At 44.7% G+C, this 13,651-nt stretch overlaps 1 protein-coding gene across 1 annotated transcript; it reads right to left on the bottom strand.

Annotated features, from left to right (window-relative positions):
* Nucleotides 1-11,773: 11,773 nt before the first annotated feature.
* Nucleotides 11,774-13,249, bottom strand: LOC109568048 (nucleosome assembly protein 1-like 1). The gene has a single exon (XM_019973262.2). The coding sequence runs from the start codon at nt 13,121-13,123 to the stop codon at nt 11,939-11,941; it is 1,185 nt and encodes a 394-aa protein (XP_019828821.1). The 5' UTR covers nt 13,124-13,249; the 3' UTR covers nt 11,774-11,938.
* Between the last annotated feature and the right edge of the window lie 402 nt (nt 13,250-13,651).

The raw sequence follows: 13,651 nt of genomic DNA, 5'->3' as shown, positions 1-13,651 counted from the left end.
CGACCAGGGACCCACGTGGTTTCCCTGATAATGAGAGAGTGGATTTCAGGCGGGGCCCTCAGAATGCTGGGGGCTGGGACCCCACCTGGGCCTCGGGTCCTGGTGAAGTCTGACGCTTCCACTGACGACAGCCTTGACCCACATCCATGAAAATCATTGTTGCCTCCGTTGGGCCCTCCTTCCCGCTGAATAGGTGATCCAAGTGCTTTGTTTCGACTCCCTTCCTTAAGGCACCGTCTATTTTTCAACCACGTCTATGTGGAATTCTCTGACATTCACAAGAGAGCGGACTTGCATTTACTGAAGGATGACAGCTCATCACAGCTGTGTGCCCACCCCCAGTTCCAAATGCAAAAATGTCATGAGCATAAAAGCTCTCAAGAAACTTGAGTCGCTGGCGAGGGCCACAGAAAACCCAAAAGAAACTCTCCAGATGGGGTTCATCTGCCTTAAGCCGCAAAGACACAGAGATGGTCTTAGAAGACATTTTATATACTGTATGAAATTATGTGAAAACCATGAAAAGCATCAGCATTTCCCCCCTTCATAGTCTATTTCATTTTTTTGTTGTTATTTTACGTTATTTTTTAAAATTGTGGTAAAATACACAGAACATAAATTTACCATCTTAATCATTTTTAGAGCAGTTCAATGGTACTGAGCACTTTGATATTGTTACACAGCCATCCCCACCATCCGTGGCCACAGCTCTTTTCATCTTGTGTACCTGAGGCTCTGTCCCCATCAAGCTAACCATCCAGGCCCCTCCCCTCGACCCCTGGTAACCACCACTCTACCGTCTGTCTCTACGAACTTGAGTTTGCTTGAGTATGACATTCCCAAGACTCATTGCTGGGTAAATCCTGATAAGAGGAAGAACGTGTCACCCACTCAGCAAGTGAGTTTGGAGTTCTCAGTATGACCTGAAGGAAATTAACAAAAGAGGGCCACCAGTGGGGTTTTCTCCCCAGTTTGTTGCTCTCATTTTCTTAAGATTTTCTTATATGTGTATCATTTTTACTTATCTATTTTTGGCTGTGCTGGGTCTTCATTGCTTTCGTTCAGGCTTTCTCTAGTTTCGATGAGTGGGGGCAATTCACAAATTACGGCTCATGGGCTCCTCATTGTGGTTGCATCTCCCTGGTAGCTCAGATGGTAAAGCGTCTGTCTGCAATGCAGGAGACCCGGGTTCAATCCCTGGTTTGGGAAGATCCTCTGGAGAAAGAAATGGCAGCCCATTCCAGTATTCTTGCCTGGAAGATCCCACGGACGGCAGAGCCTGGTAGGCTACCGTCCATGGGGTCGCAAAGAGTCGGACACGACTGAGCGACTTCACCTCACTTCACTTCACTCTTCCTACAGAACACGGGCTCTAGGGTCCTTGGGCTTCAGTAGCTGCAATGTGCAGACTCGGTCATTGTGGGGCACAGGCTTAGCTGGTCCATGGCACGTGGAATCTTCCTGAGCAGAGATTGGACCAGTGTCCCTTGCATCGGCAGGTGGATTTCTTATCCACTGCACCACCAGGGAAGGCCTACGCGGACCATTTTTAAAGACTTAATTGAATTTGTTACAGCATTGTTTCTGTTCTATGTTTTGGTTTTTTGGCTAAGAGGCATGTGGGATCTTAACTCCCCTACTAGGGATCAAACCCCCACCCCCTGCATTGGAAGGTGAAGTCCCACCCACTTACTTTACTATTGGCATTTCCCTGGTACAGGGGCAGGGGCATTAGACCTCGGGTCAGATTTGGGGTTGAAAACCCAGTACTGTTGCCTGGGAGATGACACATAATCTCTGTAAATCTCTTAAACTTGGTCTTATTTTTAAAAATCAAAAGATTTCATATAAAAACAATTCTCAATTTCTGATTCTCTTGAAAATTCCAAAGAACTGGCATCAAAACAAACACCTCAAGGTTTTTAAATGGGGAGTAGATTTGAATAAACATTTACCAAACAGGATATGCAAACAGCCAATAACCCCTCTGAAACAGGGGCTCAGCATCATTAGTCATGAGAAAAATGCAGAATAAACTCATGGTGAGATCCCACTACACTTATACTACAAGACGTGAAGTTAATAAAATCTATAACTCCTAGTGCTGGTGAGGGCTTCCCTGGAGACTCAGATGGTAAAGAAACTGCCTGCCAAGCAGGAGACTTGGGTTCCATCCCTGGGTCAGGAAGATCCCCTGGAAAAGGAAATAGCAACCGACTGCAGTATTCTTGCCTGGAGAATCCCATGGATAGAGGAGCCTGGTGGGCTGCAGTCCATGGGGTGGCGAAGAGTTGGACGTGACTGAGCGTGCACATATGCACAGCGCTGGGGAGGACCCAAAACAAGTGGGATTTCATTCATAAACAGCTTGGCAGTTTCTTATCATGTTAAACAAATACTTATCATATGATCCAGGTTTCCCTCTCAGTATTTACCGGCGAGAAATGAAAAATTATGTTCACACAAAAACCCACACGCAAATGTTCACTGTTCAGTTCAGTTCAGTCGCTCAGTCGTGTCCGACTCTTTGCGATCCCATGAATCGCAGCACACCAGGCCTCCCTGTCCATCACCAACTCTCAGAGTTCACTCAAACTCATGTCCATCGAGTCAGTGATGCCATCCAGCCATCTCATCCTCTGTCGTCCCCTTCTCCTCCTGCCCCCAATCCCTCCCAGCATCAGAGTCATTTCCAATGAGTCAACTCTTCACAATGTTCACTGTAGTTTTTACTCATAATGATCAGGGAACAACCCAAGTGTTCTACAGGTGAATGAGGAACAAACTGTGATCCAACAACACCATGGCAAATGACTCAGCAATTAAAAGAACAAGTTAGCCATGCACTCAGCAACCTGAGGGAATCTCAGATGCCTGGGGCTAAGTAAGAGACTCTTCCAGCTCTGTACAGTATGACTCCATTTCTGTGACATTCTGGAAAAGCCACCTGCAGATCAGAGGTCACCAGGGGCTGGGGTGGTTGGTGTTTCACTGGAAATTGTCATGAGGGAATTTTGGGGGGTGATGGGACTGCTCCATCACTGCAGATGGTGATTGCAGCCATGAAATCAAAAGACGCTTACTCTTTGGAAGGAAAGTTATGACCAACTTAGACAGCATATTAAAAAGCAGAGACATTACTTTGCCAACAAAGGTCCATCTAGTCAAGGCTATGCTTTTTCCAGTAGTCATGGATGGACGTGAGAGTTGGGCTGTGAAGAAAGCTGAGCACCAAAGAATTGATGCTTTTGAACTGTGGTGTTGGAGAAGACTCTTGAGAGTCCCTTGGACTGCAAGGAGATCCAACCAATCCATCCTAAAGGAGATCAGTCCTGGGTGTTCTTTGGAAGGACTGATACTAAAGCTGAAACTCCAATACTTTGGCCACCTCATGCGAAGAGTTGACTCATTGGAAAAGACCCTGATTCTGGGAGGGATTGGGGGCAGGAGGAGAAGGGGACGACAGAGGATGGCATCACCGACTCAATGGACATGAGTTTGAGTGAACTCCAGGTGTTGGTGATGGACAGGGAGGCCTGGCGTGCTGTAATTCATGAGGTCACGAAGAGTCGGACACAACTGAGCGACTGAACTGAACTGGGACTGCTCCGTATCTTGATTTTGGTGGTGGTTGCATAACTAATATGTGCATTAGTCAGACATTCATTGAACTGTACACTAAAAAGAGTGAATTGTATTGTAAAAAAGTTATAATAAATGTGACCCAAAAATCTTAATAAAACTACAAGCATCTGGCACCCAGGACACACCATCTGCCTGGCCATGGCTGACCTAGCAAGTAGATAGAATTGAGCCTGTGAGTTCACCTTCTGCACCTGTCTTCCTTTGGGTCCCCAAGCAGCTCCAGAGATCAGAACTTGGGTGCAGGCGGTTTACTTGGTAAAGGAGGCAGTCAGCTTGGTGCAGGCACCCCATCCCTTCCCATGTGGAGCTCTCACCTGGGCCCCCCACGCAGCTTGGTGGAGTGTGAGAACTCGGTCCTGATGAGATAATTCTTATTTACAAAATTATTTATAAACACAGGCAGGGAGGATAAGTGCTAGACCCCAAATTATTAAACTAGGTTTATGGATGTGGTTCTTCCCGAAATCTTCTGAGACCTTGAGCAAATCATTTCACCAACATGGATCTGGGTTTTCTCATGGGTGAAATGAAGAAAGATAGATAACATCTATCAGGAGGTAAGCTCTCCAGGCCCTCCATCCTTAAAACGCTGTTCCATCCTATCTCAAAGAGGGCCTCCCCTTGCAAAGCAGTGCATTTAGGAAACCTTACATTAGATCCACTCCTGAAATTATCCAGAACCTTTCAAAGCTTGGAACATGAGCTTTTGCGTATCTTCAGTGGTGAAGAGTCCTGGTCTAAAGGAGGGACTCGATCTTGGATTTGGCTGTTTAGGAATCAAAGGGAAATTAGACTGGAAATAGCTGGGTCCAAAACCAAATATGAAGCACTGATTCCAAAACCCCCTGAGTCAGGTTGGCTGGGGAGCTCGTTACAGAGCAAATGTGCAGAAGTGAGGGAGAAATTGCAAAATAACTAGCTGGAGCTGGGATTCAGTCACAGGCACATGCTCCCTTTCTTCAGCAAGGAGGTTGGGAGCTTGTTGAGAAAGGGCGCTGGGCTATGACACTGAGTATTTGGATAACTTCCAGGCGGCCTGTAATGCAGTTCAACAACTTCAGACAGTGGGCCGAGGACCTTCAGACCTGAGAGTCACTGGTGTGGCAGATACAAAGGCGAGGACAGAATCTTTATACATCCTCAAGGGAGCTTGGAAAACCATGAAGCAGACATCCTGATGCCTGAGGAGGGGGTGTCCGGGCTGAGGGGGTAGGAAGACATCATGTTTCCCCCAGGGGAAGGACCGGTCCCTGAGGGAGGTGGCATTTGAGACGGACTTGGGGGATGGAGAAGATTCTCGGGTCAAGGCCGCAGGTGATAGGAAAAGGCCAAGTTATGGCAGAAAGGAAGCTGAGAGTGTTCATGTCGATCTGGGAGTCAGTGGAGGAGGAATCCAGAGCCAGGACTGGGGCCAGGCCCTGGGGTCTTGCTGTTGGAATGAGAGCTTGGTCCTGTGTTTCGGGGAGCAGGAAGGACTCTGGGAGGGGAGCAGCTACAGCAATGCTGGGCTTCTAAAAAAGCATCTTCCGGGCTGCCTGAGAACTCCTTGCCTCAGTGTTCCCCTCTCCTTCCTAGATCTCGCCCCTCCCCAACTCTGCTCACCTCCTGCTGGAACCCGCTGGGCCTCCAGCCTTCAGCACATCTTGCTTCCTTGAGTTTGAGGCCTCAAGAAATCTGTGAGCACTGCCATGTCCCCAGAGAGAAAGGGGAGAAGGCAGAGGGCAGCCCTGGATGCCGCTTGCTTAATGAGTCGAGAGCAGGAAGGACCAGCCAAGTGAAAAGAAAGCCTGCAGGGGTGAGAAACAGGGGAACGCTCTGCAGAGAGGGTGGCTTGTTCTTTGGGGTTGAAAGCGTGCAGTTTTCTGCAGGTTTATGTATGGGTCGGCCCAAAGGTTTTGATTCTTTGAGGCAGAGAGAAGACCTTTGTGAAGTCTTGGGTACCGTGTTTAAAGCCAGAAGCCATCTAGCTGGCACCAACTTTGGTCTCCAGGGACCAGGGATACATGAACCAGAGGAAAGGAGGGTTTCTGTGATTTTTTTCCGTACCCAACTGTCCGTCGATTCTAAAGAGGGGCAGGGAGTAACATGACCAAGTCTCCCCCAAGCTCAGATGTCCTCTCCTTTCACTTCTGTCCCCTGCCCTCATCCCTGTGACCCTTGGGAGAGCCTCCACTTCACACCCATCTTTGCAGCAGACTGCAAATCTCAGTTCAAGTTCAAAATCACTTGAGTCCTAAGTGACTCCATCTTGAAATCCTTTCCTCTAAGAGCAGGAACCCTGGGAGACAGAAAAGACCACCCAGCCTCCTTCTAAGGCTCAGAACTGAGTAGGGCTGCGTGTCTGCCCTGCACTGGGCCATCAGCAGAGCATCCAAGCAAGTGCTTGGTGTCAAAGAGCCAACGGACCACTGCTTAGGCTCACGGCTGCGACCCATGCCTCTGCATCCTGTGAAAATGATTAGGAGGTGAGTGTCAAAACCAGACAGCATTTGGCCTGAGAGAAGAGGTGAGAAAAACAAATACGACAGTTCAATTTTATTTCATTCCGCATTCTCTCGATTTTAGAATATAAACACCGAGAAAGCCGGAAGGAAGAGGAGAAGCCATTCTGGGCGCAGCTTAAACTTTCAAGATCACACTAGTCGAGAAACAGCCTTATTGGGGAGGAATAAATAAGGGTAAAACCAAGCCAGATGAACTTAATGCGAGTGAGATGCTTTTATGGAATCACAGGCGTTTGCATTGTTTGGCCTGAATTGCCCATATTTTTGTATTCATCGCAGACAATGAGTTCCTGTGACATTCTGGCATACATTAGAGGAGCGGGGGGAGAAAACCCAACCTGCATTATTTGTTCCATTTTCTGCTTTTAGACATAATGGAAATGTTAACATGCTTAACATCCGTGGCCTCTCATAGAGCCTCGCGCCACTTTTCTTAGTCATCCAGGGCATCGGTGAGGGTAGATTCTGCCTGTTAATGCAGGCTGTAAAGCCGGCCAGCTACAAACCCTTCGCCACGCCAACTCTCTCTGTTCATCCTTCTAAAGACTTGCACGCATATAGTCTCCATTATGATTAAAATTATCTCCACCGTCCTTCAGAAAAGAATGGACGGCTTTTGACTACGTGAACCAGTTCAAGGAAAATCTCCCTGGAGTACAGGACAGGAAGATCATGTTGTTGAACCCCTTTTATCTGCATTCAATTCTCCCCCCAGGGGTTTCGAGCCGGCTCACTCCCCTCCTTGGATGGTTTTCTCTTACATTAATTGATAATGCTGTAAGTGTTTAATTTAAAGTTCACACCTAAGGTGAGAGCTGGATAAATAAACTCATTCAGCTTCATGGGAGGAGGAAGCAGGAAAAATACTCTTTTTTAAAAAAAACCCTTTTCAGGACTAAGAATTTGCGAGAGAATGGCCATTCCATTTCAGGGGGCTTATTTATCTAAAGAGGTGTATGTGGATTTAAAAAAAAAAATGTACTCAATCTCTACATTTAAAAAAGAAAAGGAATTCCCACTTCATAATAGATATTTTCCTTTACAGCTGCCCTTTGCACCTCTCTTTATCATCTCTGTACTGTAACAAACTGCATTACCACCACCCCAAAAAAGACAGATGCCCTGTTTACAGAAAAACCACGCGTTTGGCCTCTGAAAGGGTTCAGGGGACACCCAAGGGCACCTCTCAGCCCAGCAATCCTTCCCGATGACTTGAGAGAGGAGCACTGGTCTCCCTTGGGGACCCAAGAGGCGCAGGTGTGGACAGGAGAGAGAAAGGGCCAACAGAGTGTGATGCTGCCGTTTGGCAGGTTGGGGCCCTCAGGCCAGGAGATTTCCCATAAGTTCTGTCTGGGGTTGGGTGTCACGCACACCCCAGTCATCTCCACCAACTTACAAGGCCTCTGAGTCCCCAGAGGGGATGAGAAGAGTAAACAGGAATATTATTCAGCCTTAAAAAAAAAAAAAAAAGAGGGAAACTCTGACACAGGCTGTAGCAGGGATGAACCTGGAGGACATTCTGCTGGGTGAAATAAGCCTGTCACAAAAGGACAAATACTGTATGTTTGCGTTAACATGAGGTACCTAAAAGGCAAACTCAGAGTCAGAAAGTAGAATGATGGATGCCAGGGCTTGGAGGGGGTGTAAGAAATGGGGATTTGTTGTTTACCAGGTACAGAGTACAGTATTCTACACAGTAGAATAATGAGAAGCGTCAGGAGGAGGGCGGGGGTGAGAGGTGGACACCAATGTGAAGATAAAATGTATAATGTTAGGTGGTGAGTTTTATGTTCCATGCATTTTACACAGTTAAGAGTAATTGTTTTTTTTAAGAATAGACAGAAGTGGTAGCCAGCCCCCTAAAAGGTCTTTTTAACAGTACTCATCATGGCATCTGAATTCCAAGTATGAACCTATTCCTTTGGGATGACACACAGCTCCAGCCTCAGAGGGCATCTCAGGCCTTGAAAATCAGCCAGAGCTCAGCAAACGCCACCTGTAGGAATGTGGCTGGACCCCGGAGCCCCATCACCGTCTCCGTCTCATTCGGCCCTCGGACACTTGGCCCTTTACTTCCCGAGTGCATCTTTGCTATGGACCCTCCAAAGTCCAAGGCTTCTCTCTCATCAATTCACTAGAATTATTAAACATCCAGTGGACAAACAAGATAGGACAGTATTCTTTTCTGTGTGTGTGTTTTTTCCCCTGTAAGAGCTCTTTACAAAAAACAAATTTTTTCTTGTGGTGTTTTGTTTTTTTTTTACTTAATGCTATGAACTGGAAGTCTTTCTATTTCAGTACATAAAGAGTTTCCAGATTCTTTTTTTTTTTTTCTAGCTTTTTTAATATAATTGATTTTAAAATTTATTTTTAGTGGGAGGATAATAGCTTTATGATGTTGTGTTGGTTTCTGCTGTGTAATGAGGTGAATCAGCTACAAGTACACATATATCCCCTCCCCCTGAGGCCATCCTCTCACCCCCCAAAATACTAATTTTATATGATAAGGACAATAAAATATAGTACACAAGTGTGATTCAGTGCATTAACAATACATTAAGATGAAAACAACATACCAGGCTGGCAGAAACATTTTAAATCTTACTGTGCTCATGCTCAGTCGCTTCAGTCATGGCCCACTCTGTGCGACCCCATGGACTGTAGCCCGCCAGGCTCCTCTGTCCGTGGGATTCTCCAGGCAGGAATACTGGAAAGGGTTGCCATCTCCTCCTCCAGGGGATCTTCCCGACCCAGGGGTTGAACACGCATCTCCTGCCTTGGCAAGTGTGCTCTTTACCACTAGCAACTAATCATGGTTTAAGCCTTTCTGGAGGGAAATTCAACAATATGTGTAAAAAAGCCTTAAAATGTGGCATACACTTTGACCCAACAACTTTTTAGAATTATCATGTAGGCATTCATAGTGGGAAAATCATCAGAGATTTTTGCAAGATTTATATACAAGGGTGATTGTTCAAGTGCTATTTATAACTGGTAAAACAGAAATAGGTCAAAGATTTGAAGTAAGTGATTCACTAAGTAAATTAGAACAGGTCCAGTGACTATTCTGAGAGCACTCTATTGTGTGATATTGGCCAAATTAACCCCTAAGTTAGTACCATTACCATCATATTCTGAAAGGAGAAGGGGGAACCTTAAGATGGCTCTTGAACACTCAAGTGCCAGAGGAGACATGATTTCTCCTAAGGAATGATGTGGAAGGCATGTCCTACTAGGTATCAGACCCCCGCCACAAAGTTACTATGATGGAAGTGTGTGCTTCCCTAGGAACACATACATGGTTCAATAAAACAGAACTCAGAAGAGTCTCCTCTGGGCAGGAGTCCATCATGGGACAAAAGGGATGGTGACCCTTGCTGAAATATTAGCCAAGCACAGTTCTGGCCTGTGGGGTGGAAATGGGAGTCAGCCAGGGCTGGCTGGGGAAACGCTGCTCTCCTGATGCAAACACAGCCCCTGACTCTTCCGTTTTCCTGCTGTGAAACACGTGAAGCTGAAGCTGTTCAACTTCTTGTCCCAGGAGACAACAACATCAGGACCAAAGATGCAATCTGAAGGCTAGAGGATGCAAAACTGATGGACCCATGGAGCCTGAGCTTCAGCCCCAACAGCCTTCCTCCCTGTGGGATATGGAATCACTCCTGGGTGACACAATGGACCAGCCCGCCAAGCCACGATGTACTCTGCTCTTCAATCCTTGAACATGTAGACTGTATCCAATTTTTATACTATAATTGTGGTTTGCACATCTTTGAGCATAAAGTATTGGGCACATCTCTCATTAGAGTAAGTTCCTAGAAGTTGAAACCACTGAATGAAAAGAAAAATTTTTTCATTTAAGACAAGCGTCAAGATACCAATTTTTATATATAGCAGTTTATGAGAATGCTAAATTCACTGCTTCCTTGCCAGCACTAGCTATTAACACACTTTTCTTTCCTCATTACCAATTTTATATGCACATTGGTCCCTGTTTATTTATGTTTTTGATTAAGGTTATTTCTTTTATTCAGTGGTCAAATGTATTTCTCCTTTTGCCCATTGAAAATATAATTTTTTTCAATTTTCTTTTTTTCTGTTGAAAATTCTGACAAATTTCTTTTACTTGTAAAATCTGTTTCTATATTAAGGCTCTTAACCTTTTGTCTATCATCCATCCGTGTAGTTACATGTTGCAAAAGTTTCCTGATGAGGCCAGTTGCTTTTTAATTCATCATATGATGGTTTTATGTATCAGACCCTTTATTCAAACTTTTTAAATAAGGAAATCTGTCCTATTATGATGATTTTTGTCCCTTCAGAGAAGAGTACAGCCATAATTTCAGAATCCAAGCTCTAGAGTTGGAAAATCCAGGCTCAAATCCTAGCTTGGTCATTTTCTGTGACTTCAACAACTTACTTCACCTTCATGGACCTTAAGGTCCTCATCAGTAAAGACAACAATATCTGCCTCTAGAGAAAATGTGTGAAGTTAAATGAAGTAATGCTCCGAACATGCTTCTCATTCTGCTTGATACATTGTGGGTGCTCAAAGAACATGTCTATGTTAGGATACTCTCAAGTCACAGAAAGTCCAACTCGGCTCCAACAATAAAGAAAATACATGATCTCACATAACAAAAGATAGGTCGTTTCCAATGTTTGTTCCTTCAATAATAAACAGGATTTTTTCTTTTTTTAAGAGAAAGGAAAATTTCCCTGCAAAGCATCCAGCCCTGCCCACATCTCACTGGCCCAAGCGAGGTCACCTGCTTGATTCTTAGTCATTCTCAGGCAAATGGGATCAGCTTACCATATTAGGGTTTATTCCTGATCTACATTAGGGATTTTTATACTCAAAACCCACCGAATATTTTGCAGTTACATGTTAGTGTCCAGCCAGAGTGTTTCAGCTTTATCAGCAGTGGGGTATAAATATAGGTTGCCCTTGTGGCTCAGCTGATAAAGAATCTGCCTGCAATGCAGGAGATCTGGGTTCGATCCCTGGGTTGGGAAGATCCCCCAGAGAAGGGAACAGCTACTCACTCCAGTATTATGGCCTGGAGAATTCCATGGACTGTATGGTCCATGGGGTCGCAAAGAGTTGGACATGACTGAATGACTTTCATTTTCAGTATAAGTAAGTAAGTAAGTAAGTAAGTGAAGTCGCTCAGTCGTGTCCAACTCTTTGCGACCCCATGGACTGTAGCCCACCAGGCTTCTCTGTCCATGGGGTTCTCCAGGCAAGAATCCTGGAGTGGGTTGCCATTTCCTTCTCCAGGGGATCTTCCCGACCCAGGGATCGAACCTGGGTCTCCCACATTGCAGGCAGACACTTTAACCTCTGAGCCACGAGGGAAGCCCCACTTTCAGTATAAATATGTATAAATATGGTCAATTTATTAATAGCTAAAAAGCCAAATGTATAAGGTGTCCACCAAGCCTCATCTGCGTGGCTGTAGAGTTCCCCTTCCCAAACATACTGGAACACACATATACACACACACACACACAGAGGTAACCCCCCAACCCCTGGTCATTTCCATGTGCTCACACATCCATTCTCCAATATAAACATCTTGCACTCAAATCTTCATTTTATTTACTTTTTTTTTTTTGAGAACTAAAATTATATGACATTTTTATTTTAGGATGCAAAAACAAAAATGAGCAAACAAACAAACAACAAAAAACTTGAAATAGGCTTGTCAAATGATGTAAATTCATCCTTTCCATGGAAGCAGAAGGTAGATCAGTGCAGGTTATCCTCAGACCTCATACATCCTGCTTCACTGCTGCTTGCACTCTGCTGGGTTTTGATCCTTCTTTGGGTCACAGTCTGGATCATTTTCTTCATCTCCTTCTTCTTCCCCTTCCTCATCCGCTTCTTCACCTTCTTCATCATAATCATCGTCATCATCTTCAATAGCTTCTCCAGTAAAGTATAACACTGATCTTGGGATTATATGCTCACGTAAAAAGTGACCAATTTCAAAGTCTGCAGCGAGGATAGCTTCAGAATCATCATCCAGATCTCCAGTCTCAGGAACTTCAGGAGGGGCAAAAAAATTAAAGAAAGAGTCATTAGAAACTGTTTTGGTCACAGTACGAACTGTCCCACGTCCCTTGTGTTTCTGCTTCTTCTTAATCGTTTTCAAAGTGACATTCTTCCCTTTTTTACAATCTATCTGGCACCCTGTACAACCCATAATTTCTGGTCCATCAAAAGAAAAGGGATCAGAATCATCTGACCCCTGAGGTTCTGACCTCATCCTATATGTCTTTGTCAACACTTCATTTGTGAAATATTCATTGGGTTCAAAGTGAAATTCTAAGACAAAACTCATAGGCTGACCAGCATCTGAGAACTTCACTTTAATATCTTTCAAGTGCTTCAGAATAGGCTCATCATGTTCCTGAACCGTATCACTGAGCAAGTCAACATTCTTAAAAACGGTCAACCAAAACTCAGGAATTCCCTTGGGATCTTCTTTTTCTTCATCCTTTTTCTCATCTTCAATCTTGGCCTTTTCTTTTAGCTCCTCCGAAATTTCATCTTCCTCACCTGGTTTCCATTCACACTCTTCTTCTGTAGGTTCATAAATGGCATTAATGATCTCAAATCGCTTATCAAACAGAGGCTGATAAAGAACAGAATACTTTCTTTCAAGATCATGAACTTCCTCATAGAATTTGGCTTCTATCTGTGCACATTTAACTTGAAGGTTTTTGAGAGCATTCACCCGTCTTTTCACTACCCTAGGCAAGCTTTCAGCGTATCCTGTTGGTGTTTCTACCAGACCGTCAAGTCTTTCTTGAAGGGCTGCAAGAATCTGAGGATTTTGCATCATCTGAACAGTCAGCTGATGCGCTTTGATTTTTGTTTCTTCACCAGTTTCTTCTTCTTCTACTTCTTCAACATCATCCAAATCTTGATCAAGTTCAGACTGTTCTTTGTTGTCGATGTCTGCCATGTTGTACAAATGCCAAATATTTTCAAAAATGGCAAATTTCGTTTTCCAGCTCAGCTCTCCGGTGGCGAGCGCGGGGAGCCGAGCGGCCTGAGCTGCGCAGGCAGCGACTCAGGGCGGCAGCGGGAGGAGCAGGAGGCGGCGCGCGAGCAGATGGCGCTAAAAAAGCCAAATCTTCATTTTAGAATCTGCTTCCTGGATGCCTGTGAATGCCCTGTGAATTCACAAAAAGACCGTCTTCCTTTACCACTTGAACCTTTGGTCCCCTATGCATGAATTACTACACAAGAGACTAGCAGACAGCAATAACTGGAATACTTTGTATACTTTACATAAAGTATAACAATAAAATAAATTCTTTGTATTTAAAAAATCCATAGTTCTCAACATCATTTGTGAACAGTAACAGGCAACATTATGGGAACTTTTCCTCACTGGTTTTCTTCTCCTGCACCAAGCTCAGTGCCCGGTACACAGTAGGTGCTCAATAAATGTGGATACAGTGACAATTATTTAAAATAATGCATATAC

Source organism: Bos indicus, chromosome 13 (assembly GCF_029378745.1).
Source record: "Bos indicus isolate NIAB-ARS_2022 breed Sahiwal x Tharparkar chromosome 13, NIAB-ARS_B.indTharparkar_mat_pri_1.0, whole genome shotgun sequence".
Classification (NCBI taxonomy): domain Eukaryota; kingdom Metazoa; phylum Chordata; class Mammalia; order Artiodactyla; family Bovidae; genus Bos; species Bos indicus.
Note: the sequence above shows the minus strand (reverse complement) of the source record. Positions and strands in the feature narration are given on the sequence as shown.